The sequence below is a fragment of the Leptonotus elevatus genome, chromosome 4, assembly GCF_054856555.1.
Source record: "Leptonotus elevatus isolate MCC_2025b chromosome 4, RoL_Lele_1.0, whole genome shotgun sequence".
NCBI classification, from domain to species: Eukaryota; Metazoa; Chordata; class Actinopteri; order Syngnathiformes; family Syngnathidae; genus Leptonotus; species Leptonotus elevatus.
Genome location: NC_141242.1, coordinates 9,867,091 through 9,892,414, shown reverse-complemented (window position 1 = coordinate 9,892,414; position 25,324 = coordinate 9,867,091). Strand labels below are relative to the sequence as shown.

Genomic DNA, 25,324 nt, shown 5'->3' with positions numbered 1-25,324 from the left:
TTAAAAAAAAAAAAAGAAAAAAAAAAAGGGGTCCAGATAGTTTCCTCATGATGTTTTCAAGACACAATGTTAATGTTTTTCTTCCTAAATTTCGTATGACTTCTCCAGATTCATTTTCCAAATGAGCCCTTTTATAATGTATTTTTTTTACCTTCTGAGAGCCTCTTTTCCTTTTTCTTTCTCGGGGGGCCTTTGAGAGAGGAGTGCACATTCACAGCTCCCAAGCAGCAGTGTCCTCTCGTACCTGTTGAGAACACTTTCATCCTTTAATGGGGCTTGTTAGCCACATTGTTAACGGCGGCTGTGAGGGAGCAACATCACAGCTAATAATAATAATAGTTTACTTACTTATTCAGATAACGCTGCTGCACATGCACCGCCCTGCAGGCAAAAAACACAATACAAATGATTACTAAAAATAATTTGTACCTTTGTTATGTACATAATTTACATGCTAGTTGTGCATAATAATAAAAAAAAACATGTAGTGTAGAGGTTTTGTGTGCTTTTGCTCGGACTTCAGTGGATGAATAAAACACATTTACACTCATAAAACCACACCGCCATCTCGATGAGAGTAACTTTATAAATTTTAAGTAAAATTATATAAGAAAAATGTCCTATTTAAAAGAAGGAATCAACATTTAGAAGAATAAAGTTTTATTTTTATTTTTTTTTTAACAAAAAAATAAAGTCTCATTTCTACAACACTGTTGTTAACTGCTGGGTCAAAAACAATCCAATTTTGGTCAGAAATTGGACTGACCCGCCACTTGGGTCAATTTGACCCAATGTTGGTTATTTTTGTAGCAAAATAACCAATTTTTTGGGTTGTTTGGTACAAAAAAATATATATATATATATATTTTTTTGCACAACCCATAATAACCCAGAAAGTTGGGTCAAATTGGTCAGTCTAATTATTGACCAATTTATTTTTTATTTTTGACCCAGCAGTTTTGAAGTAAATATATATATATGTTACAAGAACGGTCGTTTTTTTTGTGTGTGCAAAAAAAGTTACATTATATAAGAAAAAGACACAATATTATGAGAACAGAGTTACATAATTGAGAAACAAGTTGTAATATAAAAAAAGGCATTTGTCATCAAAAAACACATATTGTATGATAAAACATGTCACAGTACTGCACGAATGTTATTGTTTTTATTATAAGAAAATGATATGATATACGGTATATATAATATATAAAGTAAGATAACGTTTTGGAAAAAAGCAATTTAAATGTCACAATATTAAGAGAATAGATTAGTTAAAGAAAATTGTTCTTTAAATTTAAAAACAATTACTTTATTATTATTTAATATTATCACCAGCGATATATATTTGAAATGTCATAAATTTACAGTACAAACGTGTAGGACTTTTTTTTTTTTTTTTGTCCTCCAGTGTGTGCCTGCTAGCACATTAGCGGATAAATGGGTTCCCCAAAATGGAAGCTAACTCATTGGAATTAAATTTATCAGCATGTGTGCTCAGAGGTAATAAGCTGTCAGTTAGAAAATGAAGATTTGTATTTAGATATATGACAGCAAGGAGGCGGACGGAGGAGGGGGTGGGGGGTGGAATGAATAGGTTGGAGTAAATGAAGCTGCTTTACAACTAAATGACTTATTTGGGAGGCGACCAAGAGAATCGGCAGGACGACGACGACGGCGATGATTGCAGATAATATTCTCCCCCGTGGAGCTGAAGATTGCAAATATGAAATAATAATGATGTAAGGCCAGTCCGCAGAGAGTTAACAAGGGAGGGGGCGTTGGCGGAAATGCGCACAGTGAGGTCTTGTCAAACCTTGCAATTATTATAATCTCATTAACAAAAAAACAAACAAAAAAAAAAGCTGCCATGTGTTGATGAAAATCAATTTTGTACTCATCCACCAACTCATTGCGCGATCACATGGAAAAAATGTCAGCAGTCAAAGCAGCGCTCACTTAACCTGTCTGTTATGTTGTGGGTCAAACTGACCCGTTTGAGAAATAAAACAAAATGTTGCCCCCCCCCCCCGCCCCCAGGGTAATTTTTTTGTATATTTTTTTAACAAATACATTTTTGTTGTATTTTTAACATTTTTATATAATTTTAACCAAAAAAAACTATTGAATAATTATCATTTAATAGTAACAATTTAATAATCTGTGATTGGCTGGCAACCAGTTCAGGTTGTACCCCGCCTCCTGCCCGAAGTCGGCTGGGATAGGCTCCAGCACCCTGCATTGTGCTAATAAAATTTTTGGATGATCACACCGTGCCACACTGACCCGTTTGAATATCTAAATATATAGCTATGTATATATTGCAGAAGAAAAAAAATCATAAATTTTTTTAATAAGAAAATTAAAAAATCTAGAATATTGCTAAAAAATATGATTTAATTCACTTCCTTTTTATTGCAAAAAAATACATTGTACTATATTAAATGTGTATGATTAAAGATAAAACAGGTCAAGTGAACCCCTTTTATTATCTCTATTTTTTTTTTTAAGTTTCATCCTTTTTTGTGTTTTAACCTTATCGTGAATCACATGTAATTACTTGAAAACGAGTAATATACCGATAATGAAAAATGTTGGATTGGATTTAATTTAAAAAAAAAAGGAAAAAGAAAAAAAAACACAACTGTGATGATTACATAAAAAATGGACCATTTCAGAATCTAGAAAAAAAAATAGATTAAACTTATTTTCCTGGTCATTCCATATTTCCTTCTTAAATTACAAAAAAAAAACCTCCATAAAACTCATATTTACATCCTGTTCTTAAAAAAAAGTATACACAAAATATTTATTTGCATTGTGCTGTTGTCTTTTTTTTTTTGATGAACAAACATAAAGCAGGATCAAACTTTTTTCTTTTTTGAAGCCAACAGGAGAGTTTGACAGTCCCGATCGTTGTGGAAGCGACGTATCGGTTTCAAACTGAAATGTTCATCAGAGCAGGAGTTCTCTTTTTAAGAAGTGGCTGAGCTGATGAAAGGCAGTCTACGTTACAACCGAGCTTGGGGGGGATGTGTGGGTGTGCGCGCTGCGCTAAGGCAGCTGGATTTCAATTGATTAGCTAGCCATGCGTGATGAAAGTTTTTTTTTTTTCCTGCCTCCCCTCCCACAAGTGACACCGTCGCTGTAGACTTTCAAAGAGAAGTACGCCAGGATACTGCCGCAAAAGTGCCAGAAAGCACTCGAGAGAAAATTAGAGCAGTTGAGGAGTGAACGCCACACATTCAAAGTAAGCACATGTGACACCAACTGTCTTATTAGCACCACCACTACTTTTTATTTCAAGGCATTTGTCACTTGTGTAATTGCGTTATTTTGGACATTCATGTGTTTATTGGTGAATATGTTTCAACCAATTTGTTCAAAGTGTTGTTTTTTTTCATTTTCAAAGGGTCAGCGTGACTTGCTCACAATGTTTGCTTGTTTTCTTCATTTGAAAAAGAAAAAAAATAAGAAAATGGTTTAGTCCTATTTTTAGTAGATTTTTGTAGGTTTAAATGTTAAAAATAGAATAGCACAATGCTTTTTTGAAAGGAAGGCCATCAGAATAAGTTTATTAATAACAAGAACAACAAAATCCCTCTACATTTTCAGGACACTCTGCAATAAACTCAACAAAAAAATACAAAAATACAAATGATTATTATTGTTTTAATTTTAAAACCGACCAACATAATAAATGTAATGTAAATGTAAGATTTTTCTTCTTCTAGATTTTCAAATGACCCACAATTGTTCTTTCTTGATTTTAAAACTATGAAACACGTCAATCGGACCTGCAACACACCAGGAGGGTTAAAGGAATGTTCCTAGATTTTTTCAAGTGTGACCCTTCAATTATATTTTTTTCTAGATTCTGAAACAATGAAACATGTCCATTTACCCCACAACATGCAGGAAGGTTAAAAGTTTTTTTCTTCTCGATTTTAGACACTGTCAGCCACCTATTTTTAGATTTGAGATTCTAAAAATGTGATACATTTGACCCACAATACGCCAGGAGGATTCAAATAAATGTTTCTAGATTTTTGACAAAATGACCTAGCTATTCTTTTCTAGATTATTAAACGTTAAAACGCGTCAGTTTGTTCTATAATACACCAGAAAATTTTAAACTATGAAACATCAATTTCAGGAGGTTTAAAAGAAAGCTTTCTAGATTTTTTCTTTTTTTAAAAAAAGCTCAGTATTGTTCATTCAGGTTTCTAGATTTTTGACAGTGTGACCCACCATTTTTTTCTAATTTCCAAAACAGTAAAATATCAATTTGTCCAACAACACACTAGGTAGTAGGGCCCGTTCGATTAATCGGCCGCCGATTATAATCGGCCGATTACTGGCCTTCAAACATCAGCCAAAACAATCGGCCAGTTAGTTATTTTCCCCTTAAAACGTTATCATCAAAGAACACCGAAGTTTCCGACGCTGTGAAAGTACCCCGAATGCACCATTTTGCTTGTGTAGCATTAGCAACTAGCAAGTGTGTAGCGTATGTTATTCTGGTTATCTTGTTGTCCCTAAGGGTCCTTTAATATGTTTAAGGACACCTCAGTTGGAGTTAACTGCGAAACTAAACACACGACGTTAAGAATTAAATTCACTGTATATTTAAATACAAAACATACTTCTTTTTAAACATCGCTAGCTTAGCACTAATGCTAAAAGCGAAGGGAGGATCCTATTCAAATGCTAACAGGAAGCTAGCATCGACTTCGGGAGTGTTTTTCCTTCAAATGAACGAATATCCACACACAAATCTTGTGGGAACACATACCCACACATGCGATAATACGCAAATTCTTCCCAATGTGTGAAAAACGAGTTATTTCAAAAAAATAGTAAAAATAATATAAGATAAAAATATATAAAATAAAAGGTTAATGCTTTACAACAGTTGTAAACAAGTAAGAATGGTTTTATTATTGATACATAAATCTATACAATAACCTTGTATACTTCATGAAATTTGTTAATAAGGTCATACTATGGATTTGTCATTCAAAGCAGATAATCAAAATAATAGTGAAAGTTTGTGTGTAAGTGACACCCATTGAAAAGGAATTGGGGAGAGGGATCACTGTATGCGTTATATATATATTTTTAAATAATCGGCTGATTAATCAGTACTTTTTTTTTTTTTGCCAAAAATCGGTATCAGCCTAAAAAAATGCATATCGGTCGGGCCCAGCTAGGTAGGTTAAAATAAATAAATGTGTCTAGATTTTTTACAGTATGACCCATATTTTTTTTCTAGATTCAGAAACTGTGAAACGTGTATTTTGTAGAATTTTGACAGCACGATAACCAATTCTCTTTCTAGTTTTTGAAACAGGAAAATATAGATTTTAAACTTTGAATTTAGTTTTTTTTTTTTTAATGATCCATCAAAAGTGAACATTATCTGTCTTCCATCCAATTGTTTCAAATTTTTAAAGCGAATTTACTAAATAATAAAGCGAATATTGAGAAGGGACTCCCCCGCTGTAGGTGGCAGTATACACCGTAGAGAAGCGATCCACTAGTCATTTTTTGAAGAAGAAGAAGACCAGGAAGCGACTATCGCAAAAACTTTCCACAGCCAAATTTGCATTTTCCTTTTTTCGATTCGCTTCAAAATCCACCCCCTCCAAGCGTCAAAACTTTTTGGGTGCAATTTCGTATATTTCTACCGCTTCTCATTCAGTTTTAATTTCGCATTTGTTGAAAACTCAAATAAAAATGGGCGTATGGAAACCCAACGTGTGACGAGGCACCATTTTTTTCTATTCTCCTCCCAATAATTGGCGTTCAGCGGAATGACACGCATGCGTAGGCGTCGGTTTATGTCCCCCGTGGACAGAAAGAGTGCGATGCGATAGATAGACGTGCTTTCATGTGAGCGGCGTGGTGTAAACAAGAGTCTTATAAAAAAAAATGCAGCGTCTGTATAGGGCTCATGTCAGATGCCTGTCAAATCATTAAAAAAAAAGAAAAAAAAAAGAGAGGGGGAGCCTTATCGGACGGCGAGGATCAGCAATAGTGGCGGCCGCATCATGGGGACGTCTTCCACCCGAGCGAGGACGGGGGGCAACTTGAGGGCTTTTGTGAATTTATACAGGCGGAGAGATAAAAATCAGCTTCATATTTCTCCAGCCAATAGCGCTGATGAAAGCGGGCCGAGGGAGAATTACACGGCAAGAGTTTGGTCAGCGCACCCGACGCCTTTCCAAAGCAGGGAATTGAAAAGGTAATGAGAAAAAGGCGCGCTGCAGGTTGGCTCTGTTTAATAAGTCATCATGCCTCTCTATCTATTGTTGAGTCGCGCGCACACCCACAACAGATTGCGCCCCCCCCCCCCTCCAACGTACTCCGCAGCTTACAAATGAGCATTAGCGCCACACCGATGAGGAAAATAGGAACGTTAGCAGAAAAATAAGTCTCCATATTATATCTTATTTGAACAACAAAAAGGTTGTAATAGAGTAAGAAAAGAAGCGCAATATTATGTGGAAGTTTTTTTGGGACAAAACGTGAAAAAATAAATAATCTTGATATATTTATTCTCATGCTCAAATGCAAGCCTCGTTAAATGTGTGACTTTTTATGTGGAAAAATATATCATACCGTGGTAGAACATTGTGACAATAATAATCAAATTCTTACATTTTTTGATCATTAAAAACAATTCCTGTAAAATTGTAAATTGTTATTTATTTTATTTACAATATTCCTTTCGGTAATATTTCACCAACTTTTTGATCAAAAACCTCAACATTTTTTTCCTTCTTATTTAGTAGCCTGTAGATTGTATTGCGTTCCGATTATATGTCACTAATTCAGTTCCCCCCCAAAAAATCTGAATTTATTAATCGCGAGGGCCTTTGGTGTACGATCGTCAGTGAGGAAGACGTCAGCGTTGTCGCGTGGAATGCAGAGTGACGTAAACGGCGGCAGATGAACGCGCTTGTCATCGCCGTGTTTTTTGCTCCTTTTGTAAAAGTGCTTCTTCATCTCGTCGCTCATCAGACAAACTGCCGGCACGCCACTGATCTCTTTTCTTCTCGCCACAAATGATCTGTCTCCCAGTAAACTCTGCACACATGCAGAAATTAAACACCACCCCCCCAAAAAAAAAAAAAAACGACGAAAAGGAGCCTGAAGGAAAATGAATTTCAATGTGAAGCCAGTGATGATGAATGAATAAAGCGCGCTGATGACACTTGACACACATTTGATGAAAAGGGAGAGTAAAAGCAAAAAAGAAGAAAAAAAAAATCAAAAATAAAAATGACTACTTTTGTGTGTGCGTCTGTGTGTAATTACAACCTGACACATATAATGGACCATATTTCCCATTTTGACAGCACACTTGACAGAATCGTCTTTTGTCTCTTTATCGTCGCCTGTGGCTACACGTGAAAACAACACGATTAGCGCACGCCAACCGGAACGGCGTCTTTGTGGTACACTTGTACGCTTCCATCTCGCTACGCCGGGCAGCGTCGCGCACTCTGATCATCCCGCGGGGGCCGTCGTCCGGGATTTCTCCGGCGGCGTTCTTAACATGGAAATTGACCCCCCCCTTTCCCACTCCCCAGGTCGCCACATCTTCGGACCTGAGCTACCGCTGGCTGCTGACAGCTTAAATCAACGGGCAATTCTTTATAATGTGGCCTGATGATTAGCCCACTTAGCCTGGCCAATTTCAACCTGCTGGAAGAATTTAAAGGCGCTGATTGGGAGGACCTAATTTCCACTATTTGCAATGGGAGTTAGGTAGTAGAAAGCAATTTTATGTTGTGTATTATGTCTTTAAGGGAGGGTGCTTCACACCGTTTGAAAAATAAATCAGAACAATCAAGTCGTAGTGAAATGCTGACCAAAACAAATGTGTTTGACTGCTTTTTAAAAATGTATATAGAAAAGTATACGGTTAATCGATTAATCTAATAATCCTGTACAATTTCATTTTGCATTAATGTTCATTAAAAAATGTTTTTTCCATATATATATATATATATATATATATATATATATATATAAATAATCGATTATTCTACCGATTATTTCATCGATTAATCAAATAATCCGATACAACAACACTACATAATTTTTTTTTTCCCACAGATGAAGCTTTATTAACCATTTATTGTTGCTTATTTGGTATTGTAACAACATTAACACATAAGAGTGATTGTAGTCACCAAACTTTTTGAAAGGTATAATTAAAAGTAAAGCAGAAGTTTGCAAATGTCGTATTTTGATTAAGAAAAATAAATCAGAGAATAATTACTGTTAAGAGACTGAAATCAGAGGATTTGGACAATTTTAGCTCCAAATGATTACTTGACTATAAAAAGCGTTGATCTTGTTTTTTTCTTTTTTTTATAATCGATTGCTCTTGACTCCTCTAGTTACTACACAAACCATAAGTTAGCAAATGTCTTATCTTGATTAAACACAAATCAGATAATAATTAACTGCTGAGCAGCTGAAACCAGAGGATGTGGACAATTTGAAGATAAACCGTGTCTCTAAACGATTACTCGATTATTCAAGTAGTTGCCAATTAATCGATTCATTCTGACATCTCTACAGAAGAGGCAGCTTTAATTGTGAATTTTGGGCGACCGCAATGACAGGACAATAAACTGACAGCAGAACCATCGAGCATTGAAGACTGTAAGTGACGCTAGTGAATCGGAAAACGAACAGGGAGTCACCGGAAGACAAAACAGGAGGAGTGAAGTGACTCACTATATGAGATCTAGACAAACCGTCTCCTGAAGTTTTGTTGACACAGGTCACCCGGTCAATTAATTGCCAATACTATTTTTGCTACAAAATAAATAAAAACTCTATATTAACCAAAAAAATCAAATAGAAATCCTACCTGAGAGGAAATGCGGCTGATTTCACCAAAGCACCCCATAAACTAAAGAAATCAAAGAAAACCACCATGGAATAAAAAGTCTACTTTTTATGGGTGAGCAAGTGGACTGACCAGGACACTTGATACAAACCCGAGCCAAGACTCAAAAGTGTGAAGTGCGTTGAGCGAGTCGGGGAACAGAGGAGGGGGGGGGGGGGGTGTGGGGGGGATCTGTCAACGTCCAATCTGGGATGTCTTTATTTGACATCGCGGGGTTTTTGTCAGCGCTTTTGGCGAGGCCGTCCGGCCCCGCTGGTGTCCCTTTCACCCCTAAAAGGCAGCTGGGCCGTGACCTCCGCACGGGGGATGCTACCCCCCCCTCCTACCCACGACATCTCATTCATCCCCCCCCCCCCCCCTTGCCGGATAACTTTATTCATCCCGCGCATGGTAGTCGCCACATTCACGCCGATACAATGTGGACACTCGAGGGCATTCAGCTAAAAGGGAAGAAGGGGAGGCGTTATGTCTTCATTTCTCCGTTTTGACAGCTAAGGACGGAACGGGCTTGGAAAGGAGCTATAAATGTGGACGAGGAACCGGCGAAGTCCATTCCAGTCGTCGTCAATTGGCCGAGCGGAGATGAAAGCGGCTGGCAGGGACGGCGGAGCTTATTTTCACCTGCCTAACGGCGAAAAGCAGCGCTCGGAGCGGACCACCCTGCTCTTCTCTCATCATTCATATTCAAGCCAGGGCCTCTTGACAAGTCTGCTGATCTCACTCGATGTTTTGTGAGTGGGACAATACGTGTTCAGTGCGTGGGCAAAAAAAAAAAAAAAAAAAAAAAAAGGAAAAGCAGAGGCCCGTCGCACTTCTTCGTGGCTCATCCGGGTTTTCTCCTCCCCAAAAATGACGCAATCCAAAAAACTAACAAACACAGACGACAAACTAGACAAAGTGCAATTTCTGCAGAATGCTAAATGCTAATAGCGGAATGCTAAGCCGAATGCTTATGAAGGAAACTGAAAGATAAATGATGTGATTATTCCACATTTTTAATTGTAGTTGAATGACAAATGAATAAAAAGAAAAGTTGTGTTGAGACGTTATACGTATGGAAGTGGGCGTGGAAAAAGTTCAACGTCAGTCCCATTGAAAATGAATGGCAACAAGTTGATATTTAACATTAAATTGTGCCGATACTGTAAGTAATGTGGAATCAGATGATATATTCCCAAAATGGCGTGAATTTTTAAAGCAAGTTGAAATTGGAACGGTGTAAATGGGATGAATTTTGTGGGAGTTATTGCACGGCAAAAAATGCTTCCAGCATTCCCACAATAATCGGTTATTTGTCATTAACAGAACTTCCGACTGAGATGGAGCCAAAGGCGCTCTTCTGGCATGTTTAAGGAAACCGGTATAAAACCTGCAGAAATTGGCAGTTCTCAAACCTGGTGTTGTAATCAATGTCTCACTTTATCACCAACAACAAAACAGCTTTTGTTTTGTAGATGGAATTGGATGGATCTGGCAAATATTTAACAAGCCACTAGGTGTCAAAATGAATCGATCAAACGACAACTAATCGTAATCGTCAACCATTTGAACAACTATTGTTCAAACGAGTAATCGTTAAGAGCCATTGTTTAACTTAAAATCGCCCAAATCCTACGATTCCATCTTTCCACAGTTATTCTCCGATTTCTGAAGTCCTTCATGAAATCTGACGAAAATGTGAAAATCAGAAACCGAAGCAGAAACAGAATCGGTTCAAAAAGTTTCATGACTGCAACATCAAACCCTCTCATTGTTTAGTTGTTATTCTAATCAGTAAACAATACCAAATAAACAACAATTGGTTAATAAACAATAATTAGTGAAAAAAAGGTTTTGTAATACACTTCGACGTAGAGGCGCAACGATTAATCGACAACTAATTGATGATTAAACTAATCAATAATTATTGTTAATTGATATAAATATCTTTTTCAATGTAAAATTGTTCAAATGCTCGGAATTTCAGCTCGTCAAACAGTAAATATTCTCCGATTTCTGTAGACCTCATGAAGGTGGACCGATTATTTTTGTTTTGAACCCCCCCCAAAAAACAACAACTGCAGCACAATACAAACAAAAAACTAGTCTAAAATCAGAATCATTGCAATGGTTTCATGGAGTGCATGCCCAAATTAAAAAAATCCCTGTAAAAAAAAGTGTGAACATTTGGGATGGAGCCTTTCTTTCTTTCTTTTTTTTTGTGGGCGTGGCGATTTTGATATCTAAAAGGGAGGTTTATACATTAGCGCAGTAGTTGCAAAACACTGTTGATATTCAAATGATTATTGTGCAAAATCTGGGATAAGCTTGTGTGTGAGAGCTCTTCTAAGTGCCTACAACTATTGCTAATTCCCCTCAGCATTGTGGGCCGAACAAAGGCCTTAATCCCATCTCACTTTTGCGGAGGGCCGGGGCTATTTTCCCTCTCGTAAACCAACAACACTCCCCCCCAAGCCGGAGCTGAGAGCCTCTGAGAAAGGGGCCAGTGTGTGTATACTTCAAGGCCTTTTTTTTTTTTTTTTTTTTGTGTGTGTGTGTGTGTGTGTCGAACTTGGCTAGTGCTCTGCATAAACTTTTAAGTGGTCCCAGTAGACCACAAACACCTTTTTGCCAGAAAAATAAGCTAGCGCAAACTGTAAGAAGAAGGGGGAGGAGGGGAAACCAAACACTCTTAACCTGAACAATGCGAGAAGAAAAAAATATGAGCTCTTTTATGCGTCAGGCTGCAAAGAGTTAACTTTTTTTTTTTTCTCTCTTCTTCAGGCACTTGTAAATGAATTTTCATTCTCCTGATAGCGGACCTCTTTCTGTGCATTGTAAATGGTGTAATACATTATTTATAACGCGGCTGGTCCACTATCAAAGCGAGGCGAGCTCGTTGTACTTTGTAGTTGAGCTCGCCGAGCGGGAAAGGAGAGCACTTTCTCTGGCTTTGACTTCCTACTTTTGTTATTCAGCCCACACTTCATGTTTATGATGTCATTGATTACGCCGCAGGGATGCAACTTCAAATGGGACAAACATTTATCAAATTAGCCAAGGACGCATATGAACTCGTTCACTGCCATTGACGGCTATAGACGTCAAAAATTCATTTGAACTTTTTCTATTAGTTTAACATTTTTTTCCACTTTTGTTAACAAGAGCATGAAAACCTATATATATATATATATGTTTTATTGTTCATTTAGAACAGATATAACATTTGTGATTAATAGTGAGTTAACTAGTGAAGTCATGCAATTAATTACGATTACAAATTTTAATCGCCTGACGTCCCAAATTTTTAATAATCTTTTCTTTTTTTAAATCGCGTCAGGCGATTTTAATTTTTGATGGTAATTAACTGCATGACCTCAATAGTTAACTCACGATTAATCACAAATTTTATATCTGTTGTAAATGTACAATAAAAAAAAGTTTCTAGGTTTTTATACTCTTGTTAACAAAAGTGGAAAAAAATGTTAAACTAATAGAAATAGTTCAAATAAATTTTTGACGCTTATAGCCGTCAATGGCAATGAATGAGTTAAAAATTAAATGATATCGTATATATCAAATAAAATCCATGTCTCAATTAATTTCAGTTTCTTTATTATTCTAATCCCTTCAACCGAAAAAAAAAAAAAAAGTGGTCGGACAGCTATGCGCACAACTCACATCTGGTGTTCCACAGGGTTCAATTCTGGGGCCTCTGCTGTTTTCATTGTATTTGCTGTCCGTGGATTCCATCTGAAGAAAAAACAGCGGTGGTTGTTATAAAGTGCTCGATAAATTTACACTTGAGTTGAGCGACTGCATGATTTGCGATGTCAATTAAAGGAACGCTTTTAAAAATTGAATTATTTTTAGCTGATTTTGACTCTTTATAAACATGAGAACAACATGCCAAATTTGTTTTGGGAGTTATCTCATGTTTTTAGTTGTTATCGTGGACGCCAGGATAATATGGCTGTTAACGTGTTATAAACTTACCAAGCTCATATGTAAAAATTTTTACATGAACATCATGCAAATCAACTTGCGACTGTGATTGGCTAGTTAAGATCCAATCATGAACCAGAAGTGTTGACATCATCCAAATTGTGCGTTTTATTGGTTTAGACACGCAAATATGTCATGTCCACTGCAACCATCTCTGAAGGGGTTCAAATGCACGGAAATGGGAAATAATTAATTTAATCTGCACAATTTTTGAGGTATGTACAGTCGTCTTATTTTATCCTGCAAAATTGGGGGTGGGGGGATTTAGCAAGGGTCATATTATTTACCAACTCAACTTTTAGGGGATTTATGGTGGTCTTATTTTATCCTGCACAACTTTTGGGTGATTTACGGTAGTCTTATTTCATATTTCTCAACTTTTGGGGTTCGACGTTACAGTAATAATATTTTACCTATTGATTGATTCGTGGAATTATTGTTCTTACATTTTAACAAATGCTGAATAGATTTTCATCACAGAACAGTAAGCAGAACATCATCAAACGAAAACGACTCATTTGACATCAGATGTTGGACTATAAACTTGATCTCATCAGAGTTTTTGGGCGTACATGGACATCATGGATACAGTTTATGAATGTGTGACCAGCATGTGAGCCATGTACGGTGTGTACTTTAAGGGCAAAGCAAAGATAAACCAAGCCCCCCCCCCACCCATTCACAAACAGTCTTCTTTTAATCTAAATCAATTAGACACCCATGAAGGGCAATCAACTGGCAACTCCTGTCAGCGCGCACAATGCAGTGTCAAGAAATTCCAATTACATGCCAGCGTAGACAAGCTGAGCTGCACTTATGTCATGTTGGTGCCGTTGACTTGCAGTAAAATACCCCCCCCCCCCCCCCCTCGCTAAAAGACGCCCACAGGACTCCACAAGTGTTGTCTTAATAACCGCAGGGACGCACTGAGGTGAGTGTAACCTTTCGCATACAACGCTCACTCCTGCAAAGTGATAGGCCTTTGCTGGATGCTAATGCTTGCTAGCATCCCAGGATAGCACCATCACGTATCTGTTGTCCAAGCCGGCCTGTAATGTTATTTTCCCCAGCTCGCCTCTGACAAGACAGAAAAGTGATGAATCGGTTTCTTGTCTGTACAGAGGACCACTTGAGACCGTTTCCACTGGATCTGGACCACTACGATTAATAGCTCCACACCAAGTCTGTAAATAGATTGATGATGTAAAGAAGTCACCGCCTCTGGGGGTCAACGGGGATGAAATAGGACAACTTCCCAGATGTCTTAATAACATGTCAGGGACATGCGGTCATCAAAATACCCCAAGGGTGAAGAATGAAGGTGGGTGGGGCAGTCCGGTCTTAGTCAAATGGCAGGCTTCTTTCTCAATTTGTTTTTGGCGCCAAATGTCGTAACCTGAAGTCAAACAAGTATTGCAGGTCGCGAGAATCTTGAGGTCACGTTTAAGCTCCTCAAATGTTTTAAGATGAATTTCTGGTGGTATTGTACAAATGGCAAAGTACAGTGTATAGTCATAATTAGGGCGGGGTATACCAATTTCCTGAATCAATTTGGTTTCGATTCACACAAGTGAGGTCACGTTTAAGCTCCTCAAATGTTTTAAGATGAATTTCTGGTGGTATTCTACAAATGGCAAAGTACAGTGTATAGTCATAATTAGGGCGGGGTTTACCAATTTCCTGAATCAATTTGGTTTGGATTCACACAAGTTCAATTCAATTTAGATTTTCTTTTTATTTGATTCAATTCAACTCAACCTAATCCAATATTGATGAGGGAACATCAATTCTTAAATATCAATGTCGTGATAAAAACTCACAAACATTAAATTCCAAATTAAATTATGCAGAAGAAGTAACTGGTCAAATCACTATAATAATAATAATAATAATAAATATTATTAGTCTATTTTTTTGTCAATTTAAGTAACACGTTATAATCACTTACTGTAAGTGTTACACAAACATTGACATCAGCAAGGATGAGATGAAAATACTATTTTCATAATTATAATTTGTTATTGTAAATTGATGGAGTCAGGACGAAACCCGATAAATCACAATTTGGTAATTTTCATATTTCCCCCCCAAAATGTATACTTTTGGTCAGTCCACACGTGTGTGTGTCATTTCTACGAATTATTGACCAAAAAGATTCTTAATTGTCTTAAAGTGAACTAAGTCAGGTCTTTAGTAAATGTAAGAAAATACTGTGGGAAAAAAACCCATTTAGGCCTTTAAGATGAGATGGTTTTTTTTTGTTATGAAAAAAGAATATAACTTGTCCCATTTAAAAATATGAAAATAAAAGATGACTTAAGCCTATTATTACAAATACTGTAATATTTTTTGTTTAACCCTTCACACGTAACTTGAGGTTTGAACATGTAAAATTGCATGCAATATGTTCAGGGATAAGAATATATATATATTAGAATATATATATATTTTTAAACATGATTTTACTTTTAAAAAGAAGTAGGCTACTTAGTCCCGATTATCTTAGCCGGACTATTACAGTAAATCATAAACTGGCGTGATAACTTGTAACTTCTAGCTATTCATTAAAATAAAACCTCTTATCGGTCTTGTGGCGGGATAAAAAAATAAAAAGGGAATTTGGTGTGGGGGGAGCCATGTTTCACCTCAGAGTTTAATGAATAAGGAAGAAGTTGCAACAATAGCCCCCGCTGCATTGGAAATCTTAACCCCCTGCGCCCTCATTTGGAGAGCGGGCATATCTGCCGGCTGCACCGGTCTAATCTGTGCCACGTATGTGTGACCAGGTGAGACGCGGCGTTAATTCCAGATTGCGTGGAGAGCGGCGCAGGCAGGAAGAGCGACGCTACGGGAGCCCACGTGTGACCCCGGCAGGGATTGGCGGGCGGGGGTGTTAATTGGACAGGAGTGCGATGGGACGCCGGAACTCCTTCTAGACTTCCAAGACGAGCGCTCATCATTCCGCGCGCTTTGGATGCAACCCAGCAAATTATTTGTCCTCTGATAGTCACGTGATTTCGCTCCCGCCAGGCACACAGATAAAAAGGGGGATGGGGAGGTGTAGAAATGATTTACAGGTATTCAACTTCGGTCTGAAAAGGCAGCTATGAAGAAAATACTTGAGCAAGTTGGGGTTGAAACCATCATGCCATCAGCGCACACATGAAGTCTGCCAACCGGTTTTCCGGTATGGTAACGTAACGTTCGGTGTAACTACGGAAGCGCGGAACTGCCACTGTGGAGTAAACGTTTTTGACTGGTCTATGTCGTTCGAACGTATTGTAAAGTTGTTTGAACATAATCATAAAGTGGTTCGAACGTCTTGAAAAAGTGTTTCGAACACATGAATAAAGTTGAACTCAGCTCATCGACAGTGAAAGTTAAGTAAAGTCAACATTGATTACAGAAAATGCTGAGGTGTGCCCCAATAATTGATTCACATAAGAATCGCAATTCTTATTTACTATGATTCAGAATCGATATAAAATGTCATAAAATTAATTTTATTTATTTATTTTATAGTATACAAGCTACAAAACTTATAGCTAGCTACATAAAGCAGCAGTTGTTGTCCACACCCTGTTTTTGTGGGGGGAAAAAAATGCACTTTCCTTCCATTCAAATCTAAAAAAAAAAAAAAAAAAAAGGTAAAAAAAAAAGGAAGAAGACACTTTAATATTTCTATTTGTCATTCTGTCTCGCAAAGCACACTGGAGTAGATCGTGATGATTCTTTGCACGAGTATACATCGAAGCAGAAATCATTGTCAATCAAGCAATTCTGAATCGAAAATAATTTTGAATCAAAAATCGATTCTGAATGGAATCACAGAGCCAAAAATCTGAATCGAATCAAATCGTGAGACAGTCAAAGATTCCCACACCTATTGCATTTTCGGCATTATTACATTGTTCGTTGCTATCTTCATCTTGTCCACCTGTGAAGTGGCTGCAGTCAATCCCTCGTGGCCGCATGGGAAAATGCAGCATTTATGTATTTCTGTTTTACTAACAGGTTCGAACAACTTTACCAAGACATTCAAAATGACTTTATCGATACTTTTGAACCACTTCGCAGTACATTTAAACAACGGAGCCCAGTCAAAACGGTTTAGTCCACATTGGCAGTTCCACGCATAATATAACCTGATATTAATCTACGTCTTATTTCTTTTCCCAGATGGAAAAAAAGGGACGTTCCAGCTGGTCACCGACGGCCATTATTTGAGGAATCATATACGTTTTGAAATAACAGCGACGACAATGGCCATGTTTGGTATTGCCAAATGTAATAATTTTTTTTTTTTTTTACTTATTCATTCATGGACAAATTAAAAAAGGACATCACAATTGTTTGTTTAATATCCCGCATTTTCCATTTGCCTTTACAATGAAAAATTGGACATTGTCATGCAACAGGCAACAATTATTGCTGCTTTTATTTCAATATGAAACCGTATGCAACCTTCCTCTTTAACCTTAGCCATTGTGTCATATGCAGATGAGTTTTTTTTTTTTTATACCTTTGTTAAGAGGACTGCATCTTACTTTCGATAATAAGCCAAAGGATTAAATGAAACTACATGCAAGCCAAATCATTTTTTTTTCTTGGCGCATCCATAGAAAATCTGCGTAGAAAAGATAATTGTGTTTAACAGATGCATTGTAAAAAATTGGCTCCAAAATTGGCAAATTAATGATGATTTGTGGTAATTGATACATTCGTTAACATTTCATAAAGACTTAAACTGTACGCTAAACGACTAAGAACTGCAAGACTCACCTCATACTTGCCAAATAGGGAGACTACTGAGTTTGCAAACAGTAATTGAGACGAGCCAATTAATTGGGTTAGACCTTATAATAAACAATTGTAAATGGTAAATAAAGTGGTTATCATCACATTTGTAAACAATTTGAGAATGGTGACATAATGATTGCCAAATAGTGAGCCTACTGATTTTGATAGCTACAAATGGGACAAGCCCTTTGTTTATAATAAAGGTTTGCTTGCGAATAGCACGTAAAGTGCTTAACACATTTGTTACTGCTTTACAAAGACGTAAAGCTAATTCTTGCCAAAAAGTGAGCCAACTGAATTTGCAACATCTTCGAATGGGTTTGGGAAGTGCGCATTTGTTAACGCTTCATAACAATGTTGATCTAAAGCTTGACAAATAGTGAGACATTTTTCCCCTTCAATTTTTCTAGGCAAATGACAAATGGGGGTAGCTTATAAACATTTGATGCAAATAGATATAATTCGTTTTTTTTCCTCTCGCTCTCTCTCTCTCTCTCTCTACATTTTCCCACACTTGGGAGCGGGCGTAATAACACTAAATACATAATCTAATATGGTGGTTATGGTCTGAATGAATGCTCTTTTGGCCGGGTTGTCAGCGTGCTATAGATTTCTCAACAGCCGTGGACGAGGCCGCTGTGAGCTGTCAGATTTGCGGCTGATATCTCTATTAAGCAAAAGGGGGAAATCTATTGTTGTCCGGGGGGGGGGGGGGGGGGGGGGGATTTCCAAGCGGGCCGACTTTTTAAAAACGACAACCACAATGTGCACGTTCAGCTTGATCAGTGCGGGAGGATTTCGGGGTGCGTCGGTGGGGGGTGGGGTGTGTGTGGGCACTACTCTCTTTGTGACACATGCAGCACGGACATAATGAATTATATTATAATTACAAAGCGCAGTCTGTAGAAGTGGACAATATAGATATTTGGCCAGGGGGGCGGAGTGTGCTGCTCCATAGAGACTGGCCCACTCCAGACTGCATTTCTATTGAGATCAATTTAACTAAGACACATCTCAATATGAATGAATGGGGCTTTGTCTGGGGAATAAAAACATTTGAACAGGGATGCCTCCTCCTTGTCATTCGTGCGGGCCGAACACGGACAGTTTTTACACGCTGGAAAAAGCATTGGAAAATGGATGTATTTTTCAATGATTAAATATATAAGCGGTCCAAAAACTGTTATGTTATGTTGGAATTGACCGACCCGTTCTGAAGTTCAAAAAATGATGAACTTTGTTAAGTATTGTTTTAAATCAAGTTCAGTGCCGGTTCTGGCAGGGGCACCGCAACTTAGCTCATGGTAGCTCGACAGTGAAAATAGGATCATTTCATTAACAGCTTGGAAAATCGAGTAGATTCACTATTTGCCAAGCAAAAGACTTTATAACGCATTACCAAAGGTATCAATGACTACTTAATACACCATTTACATATGCGTTCTACACCAACACAAATGATAAGTTAGCATCATTTGCGAGCAAAATCGGTAGCAGGTGAGTGTGGCAGTTTTCGATTACATAGCAGTAGATTCAGTTGTGTTCATTTACCAAACATCTAAATAGAAAATATTATAATTAAATTATTAGCTGCTCTCATTAAAGCTATTGAAAACAGTAGGGCAAGTGCTCTCACTATTTGGCAAGCATGAGGTGATTCAAATGAATAGTAAATGGTGGTAATTTAGTAATAAATAGCTTTGTTGTACAGGATAAAATACAGATGTGTGGCACTTTCCATTTAGTGGGCCCACTTACTGTTGAAAGCAATTAATGATTGTTAATTATGCATTTAGTACTTAGTTATTACACTTTTAAAAACAACTGATATTGCATGTAGTAGGATACACTTATTGCTAAGTAGTAGTGATATTTCAGAGCCATCAGAGAGGCTCGTGTTGCTTTTCTGTCTAGTGCGCCATGCTGAGATTGGGCCAAAAAAGCAATGGGGAGGAGAAAAAAAAAACTGGCAAGCGGCTGAGCAGAGGAGGATTTGACGGAAAGGTGACAAAGAGTTCAAACAAAATGAGGCTTGTAGATTAGCAGCGCTCCCCTCGGTGACAGGTGTCATCTCTGGGGGCAGTCTGTCACTCTGCTGCCTGCCACTCTTCATCCACAATGAAGCCAGAGAGGATAAGGAAGGGAAGGCGTATTCTGCTCTACCTGCCCGTGACCAACCAAAAAAAGGTGGTCAAGCAAAGCAAATCATAAAAAATAATAATAATAATAATAATATATATATATATATATATATATATATATATATATATATATATATATATATATATATATATATTAGGGGTGTGAATTGCCTAGTACCTGGCGATTCGATTTGTATCACGATTCATAGGTCCCGATTCGATTCGATACCGATTAAACCCGATACGAATCTCTAAGTTGATTATTGCGATTTTTTTGTATTACTCAAATTAAAAAAAAATACTAAACCGTAAACTTGTACATGTAGACAGTAAGATTTGTACGAAAATGTATTTATTTATCTGAAACTTTAGGCTTCTAAGTGTGAGCGACTTTATTTAACAAACGATCTGTTGCAATCAGTTTCATGTTTGAACAGCATTGAAATAAAATTTTTAAGGCTTAATGTTCCATTAATATAACATTCTTCCATGCTTTATGTGTGAACCCTAACCCTAAGACGTTGCGCGCTGTAATATCGCAATATATTTTAACACCCCTAATATATATATATATATATATATATATATATATATATATATATATATATATATATATATATATATATATATATATATATATATATATTCTATCCAAGCATTAAAAAAGCACACCGGTGAGGGCGGCAAAGGGCACACAGCATAGCAGCAAACATTTTGCCACCAGGGACGGAAAGATCACAAAACAAAGAAGCCAGCCAGACCGAAGCTATTGTTCTTTTGTGAACGGGCCCTGTGAGTTTTTGCCCAGACTATTAACAAGTCTGTGATACAGGAAGGCATTAATCGGGGCAGATCGGAGGCAGCCAGGCTGAGACCTGCCACTCTTCACAGCCATCTGCTCCACAGATTGCGGCGCGCCAAGCCACTGCCGGACCCTCCAGCGTAGTCCAAGTGGCCGGAGGGTCACCCGCCGCTACTTCTTTATCTCTTCTCTTATTGATTAAGGTTGGCCAGGTATCATCATCTGGGCAGGGTGACAAACACAAGCCGAAGAAAAGGAGCGAATGGCATGAAACATATTCCGATGTTTGGCTTTGACAGATGAAGGATGCCCCCTATTGACTTTGTCAAGAAAGATCGAAACCAGCGAAGAGAGAGAGAGAGCGAGCAGAAATGATGTAGAGGAGCTCACATTAGAAGAGAAATGGAGCTCCAAAGGCGGACCCGACGATAAATTCACATTTAAAATATTCATTGCACAGGTTGGGGAGGGAGGGGAGGTTACATCGAGTAGTTGGCACCATCACCAATGGTGAAACTCATTCTGAATAGCAAGGGGGTTCTGTAGAATCAGACGTCTAACAGATGAGGTGGTGGGCGCCGCGAGTCCACAACATGTATAACATCCTTTTCACATAAACTATGCTAGTTTATGTAAATGACAAAAGCTACATGGTTGCAATCAGTATTATGCTGAAATGAGAGGAAGCGTGGTTGAGTTAGCGTTCCTGCTGGTAAATAAGAGTACACAGAAATGAGTAGAGTAGCACAATTAGACAGTCACTAGGGCTACACAAAATCTAAATCGGGTAATTATTGAGTTAGTGGGACGACACTAATATTAGTGAGTAGGATAATACAAACACATACATATAGGTAGATAGCAGGACTATGCTAACGCTAAGGTTAGTTTGGCAGAATTTGTACAGTTATCAGAATTGCACAAAAACTGGAGTTAGTTACACAAACAGAAAGACTAACTTCAGAACTATGCTAAAACTTGGCCAGCGAGTTAGCAGTGACATGACAACAATACTACACACAAAAGTTAGTTATGACAACACAAACTACTTAGGTTTAGCAGGACTAGGCTAAAACCTGGCTCGTTAGATAAGATTACACAAAAACGGTTCACTAGTTAGTTGGAAGGATTACACAAAAGTAGTAGGAGGACTACACTAACATAACAGTTAGTTAGTTTGAGGTTAATGCAGTTAACAAATTAGAATTACAGAAAAAAGACATTGGTAGAGTAGGACTACACAAAACCTACAGCAGTGAGGGAGTGGTAATACACAACGACATTGAGTTAGTAACAGGTTATGATGAAAGTTACAGTAGTTAGTTGGTTACTTAGTAGGATTACACAACTCACTTACGCAATAGCTAAATAATAGCAAGATTACCCTAAAACGACAATGAACAACCTTATAGGTCGTTTTGCCATGCAACAAAATACGACCTATTGTTACGTATTGTAGTTTAGCGACCTCAATCGGCCATGTTAAATAGCGAAAAATTGGTAAAGTGAACCTAGGGGTGGGCGATATATCGATATTAAATAGTTTTCTGTGAAATCGTAAATTTATAATAAAATAATGGTGATATTCTATTTTTGCAAGATCGCCCACCCTTAAGTGAACCATAAGTGGAAATGAACAGGACTCAAACCCGGGTCATCTGGTTGGAAGACGAACATCTATCTTACTGAGCTAACAGACCTGTTCATATTTTTGTGTATTTTAGTGTTGACATGTTACAGGGTTTTTCCTGGCTCAAATTGGTATCAGCCTGACTATGATTTTACGATTAGGGACTATAAATTAGAAATTAAATTAATATAAAGTTAGCATTAATTTTTGCCATTTTTTAACTACAATAATAAAAAAAAAAATCATCCACCAGTGCATATTCAATTGTAAATATACTTCAGCGTTGTTGTAAAACACTTATGTTTATTGCATATACTGTGTTTTTATGACAACAAACGGTTGCTCCATGATCTGTTTCTTCTTTGGTACATTAAAGTTAAAAAATAATTTAATAAAAGAAAGAAAGCTGTTTGTTCTTCGGTTGCTGCTTCAAGTCTTTCCGGTGCACTGCCGTTGATATAGCGCCTCCATAATGGCGCCACACCGCAACTGCGCGCTGAGCGATATCAGTGGCTCAGGCTGGGGGTGGAAAGCAAATTAGGTGGAGGTGGCCATTAAAACCCTGCATGAATGTAAATTTGTCGTCACTGGGACTAATGGTTAGGGTTAGTATCAGGCTTTCGTTACGTCTTTACATGGGGTGCTAATGGTTGAGGTTAGGAAGAGGCTGAGTTTTGCGCTGTCGCTAAACTATAATACGTAACACTTCATCGTAATTTGGCACATTTCAAAACAACCCATGTGGTCGTATTGTGTTGGGGGACTGTTTCAGGTATTGAGTAGGCTTACACAAAACTTTTGTTAGTAGCAGGATAACGCTGAAACTAGTTAGTTAGTTAATTAGTGTGTTTATAGGATTACCCCCCCCCCCCCCCCCAAAAAAAATAGTTAACATGACAAAAATAAAATTGCAGTCAATTTGCTGGTCAGCGAATGGGATTACACAAAATAGGACAGGACTAAATGGAGCAGGAGTCCGCAAAAACTATACTTAAGTTACCGAGTTGGGTAACACAAAAACGACTTGAATTGTATTTCCTTTCAATAAATGTAATAAACTCGGCACTCGGGTACACGAGTGCACACACACGCACACACACACACACATAGGCTCTGTGAACCGAACGTCCGCCGGGGGAAACGGACCACCCCCGGGCACAGTTGTGCCGGAGTGAGTAATGAGGCGGGCTGTTTCCAGCCCGGCTGATGGAGGCGCCCATTAACAGGCACGCTTCAGGGTATCTCCAGGCTGCCCAATGGAAATGAGATCTGAAAGAGCATGTAGAATGTGTTGTCACATCCAAGTGACACTTATTAGCTTTATTTCCTCCTCATTGTTGCTGGCGCACCACCTCTGGGTAAATCCAATATCTGGCGCACGGTTGTTGTTTGACTGCTTGCTTTATCGTTGTTAGTAGTTGATTTCTGGAAATATTTGGCATTTTGCAATATTTTGTGACTACTACCGGCCATTGGGCAGAAGTTCTTGACACGAGTTATTGTTACGCGTGAGCTACAGATACGACGCCGCTCGACTGAAGTGAATTATAACACTGGAGCGATTAAGGTACTGTGTATTGCATGTGGGCAAGGAGAGCCGCATTGACGATACACTTTTTAGTCATTTATGTAAACGAGACAAACAACAGAAAATGAGAACGCTCACAAAGAACTGCTGTGGGCCACAACTCACGCCCATGACGTTCCCACAATGACTAACGCAACTTTTGACGTTACTCGCTAGGCCACGCCCCTTAAAGGCACACATCCAACACACAAATTGACAGCGCATTACATAATTACAATATATAAAACAGTTCATTTCTCTAAACTCTCATGTCTTGTTATGTTTTAAACAAAAGAGTGCTATTTTCCTTTATTTTAAAACAACGTATTTTTTTTATTGACGGCTAGGACAGGACAAGATCTTTCTGTCATCCATCCATCAGCTGCTGCTCTTACAATTCAAAATGACAAAGTACTAAATGACTTTTTCAGGCAAATTCAGTGACTTAATTTCAAATATGACACATTTTTGTTGAATATCCACTGTAGAATATCTGCCACTGTTCTTTCAAAGCCACACATTTCTCATTTCATCTCACCGCAGTCCAGAGAGTGGATTATTTGCACTGATGCATTCTCTTCATGTCTTTGCGACTGGATATTGGCGGGTGGACGACGACCATCACAGCACAATTATGTTTCCGTCCACCCAACAGCGTTGAGCGCATATAGTATTTTAGCGGCGTGTCCGCCGTATGGCCCGGCTTTAGGAAGGGTGAGTGGCACCTCATTTCACGCAGCCTAATGGCTTGACACCGAGAGCACAGTGAGGAGCTTCCCTTCATTTTTGCGCTGGAACTTTTATGAGACGCACGGATTAGGGCTTGATTGAAAGTCACCGTGAGCTGCCTCCTACCACAGCAGCGTTTTAAACTTCTCGTTGACGGCTTCATTTTATTAATGACACGCGCGTACACAGACAGCAGTCAACGCACCTCGAAGGAGGTTTGTGCGAAATATTCGGCACTACACGAGTCAAAGATGAAGATCGATAGATGCAAAGTGTGTTCCAAATAGTTATGCATGTAGGATTTAATTATATAACATGCTTAAGTTCACACAATTGCTTCATACTCCCGATAGTGATAATGATCTGATGCTGACGTGACAGAATATTGTACCGTATGGAATATTTCAATATAATTCAATACCACTTTCTTTCAGACCAATTCTTGAGCAGTCACCGATACCAATACCACTAGTACTTTGATACCGACAATTTCCCGCAACCCCCCCCCCCCCAAACAAAAAAAACAATGAATGACAGATCGTTTTAAAGAAAGACCTATATACCCCAATATCGTATTTTTCCTTAAAATTGAATGAAATTAATGGCAATTTTCTATTCTTCTAATTTCTCATCGTAAAACGGCCAAAAGACAGGAATACCACTACCTTGAAATAACGCCAGGTATCGGCTCGATAGATACCTGGTACTCGCCCGTCCCTAGTCATAATATAAAACTGTT

The 25,324-nt window shown here is 38.0% G+C and overlaps 1 protein-coding gene across 6 annotated transcripts in view; it reads right to left on the bottom strand.

The window, feature by feature from the left end:
* LOC147175440 (uncharacterized) overlaps nucleotides 1-25,324 on the bottom strand; it is a 169,245-nt gene that overhangs the window by 11,163 nt on the left and 132,758 nt on the right. For 5 of the 6 annotated variants that reach the window (XM_086073906.1, XM_086073907.1, XM_086073908.1 and 2 more), the window contains 3 exons: nucleotides 12,593-12,664; nucleotides 349-381; nucleotides 152-244 (listed from right to left, as the gene is read on the bottom strand). Coding sequence is in view for 1 of the 6 variants with exons in the window: in XM_086073912.1 (XP_085930038.1) it covers nucleotides 152-244; nucleotides 349-381; nucleotides 8,894-8,961 (194 nt within the window). In the remaining 5 variants the exon portion in view is untranslated. Of the gene's footprint in view, nucleotides 1-151; nucleotides 245-348; nucleotides 382-8,893; nucleotides 9,031-12,592; nucleotides 12,665-25,324 lie in introns of those variants that run through there. The other variant, XM_086073912.1, reaches the window with a different exon arrangement.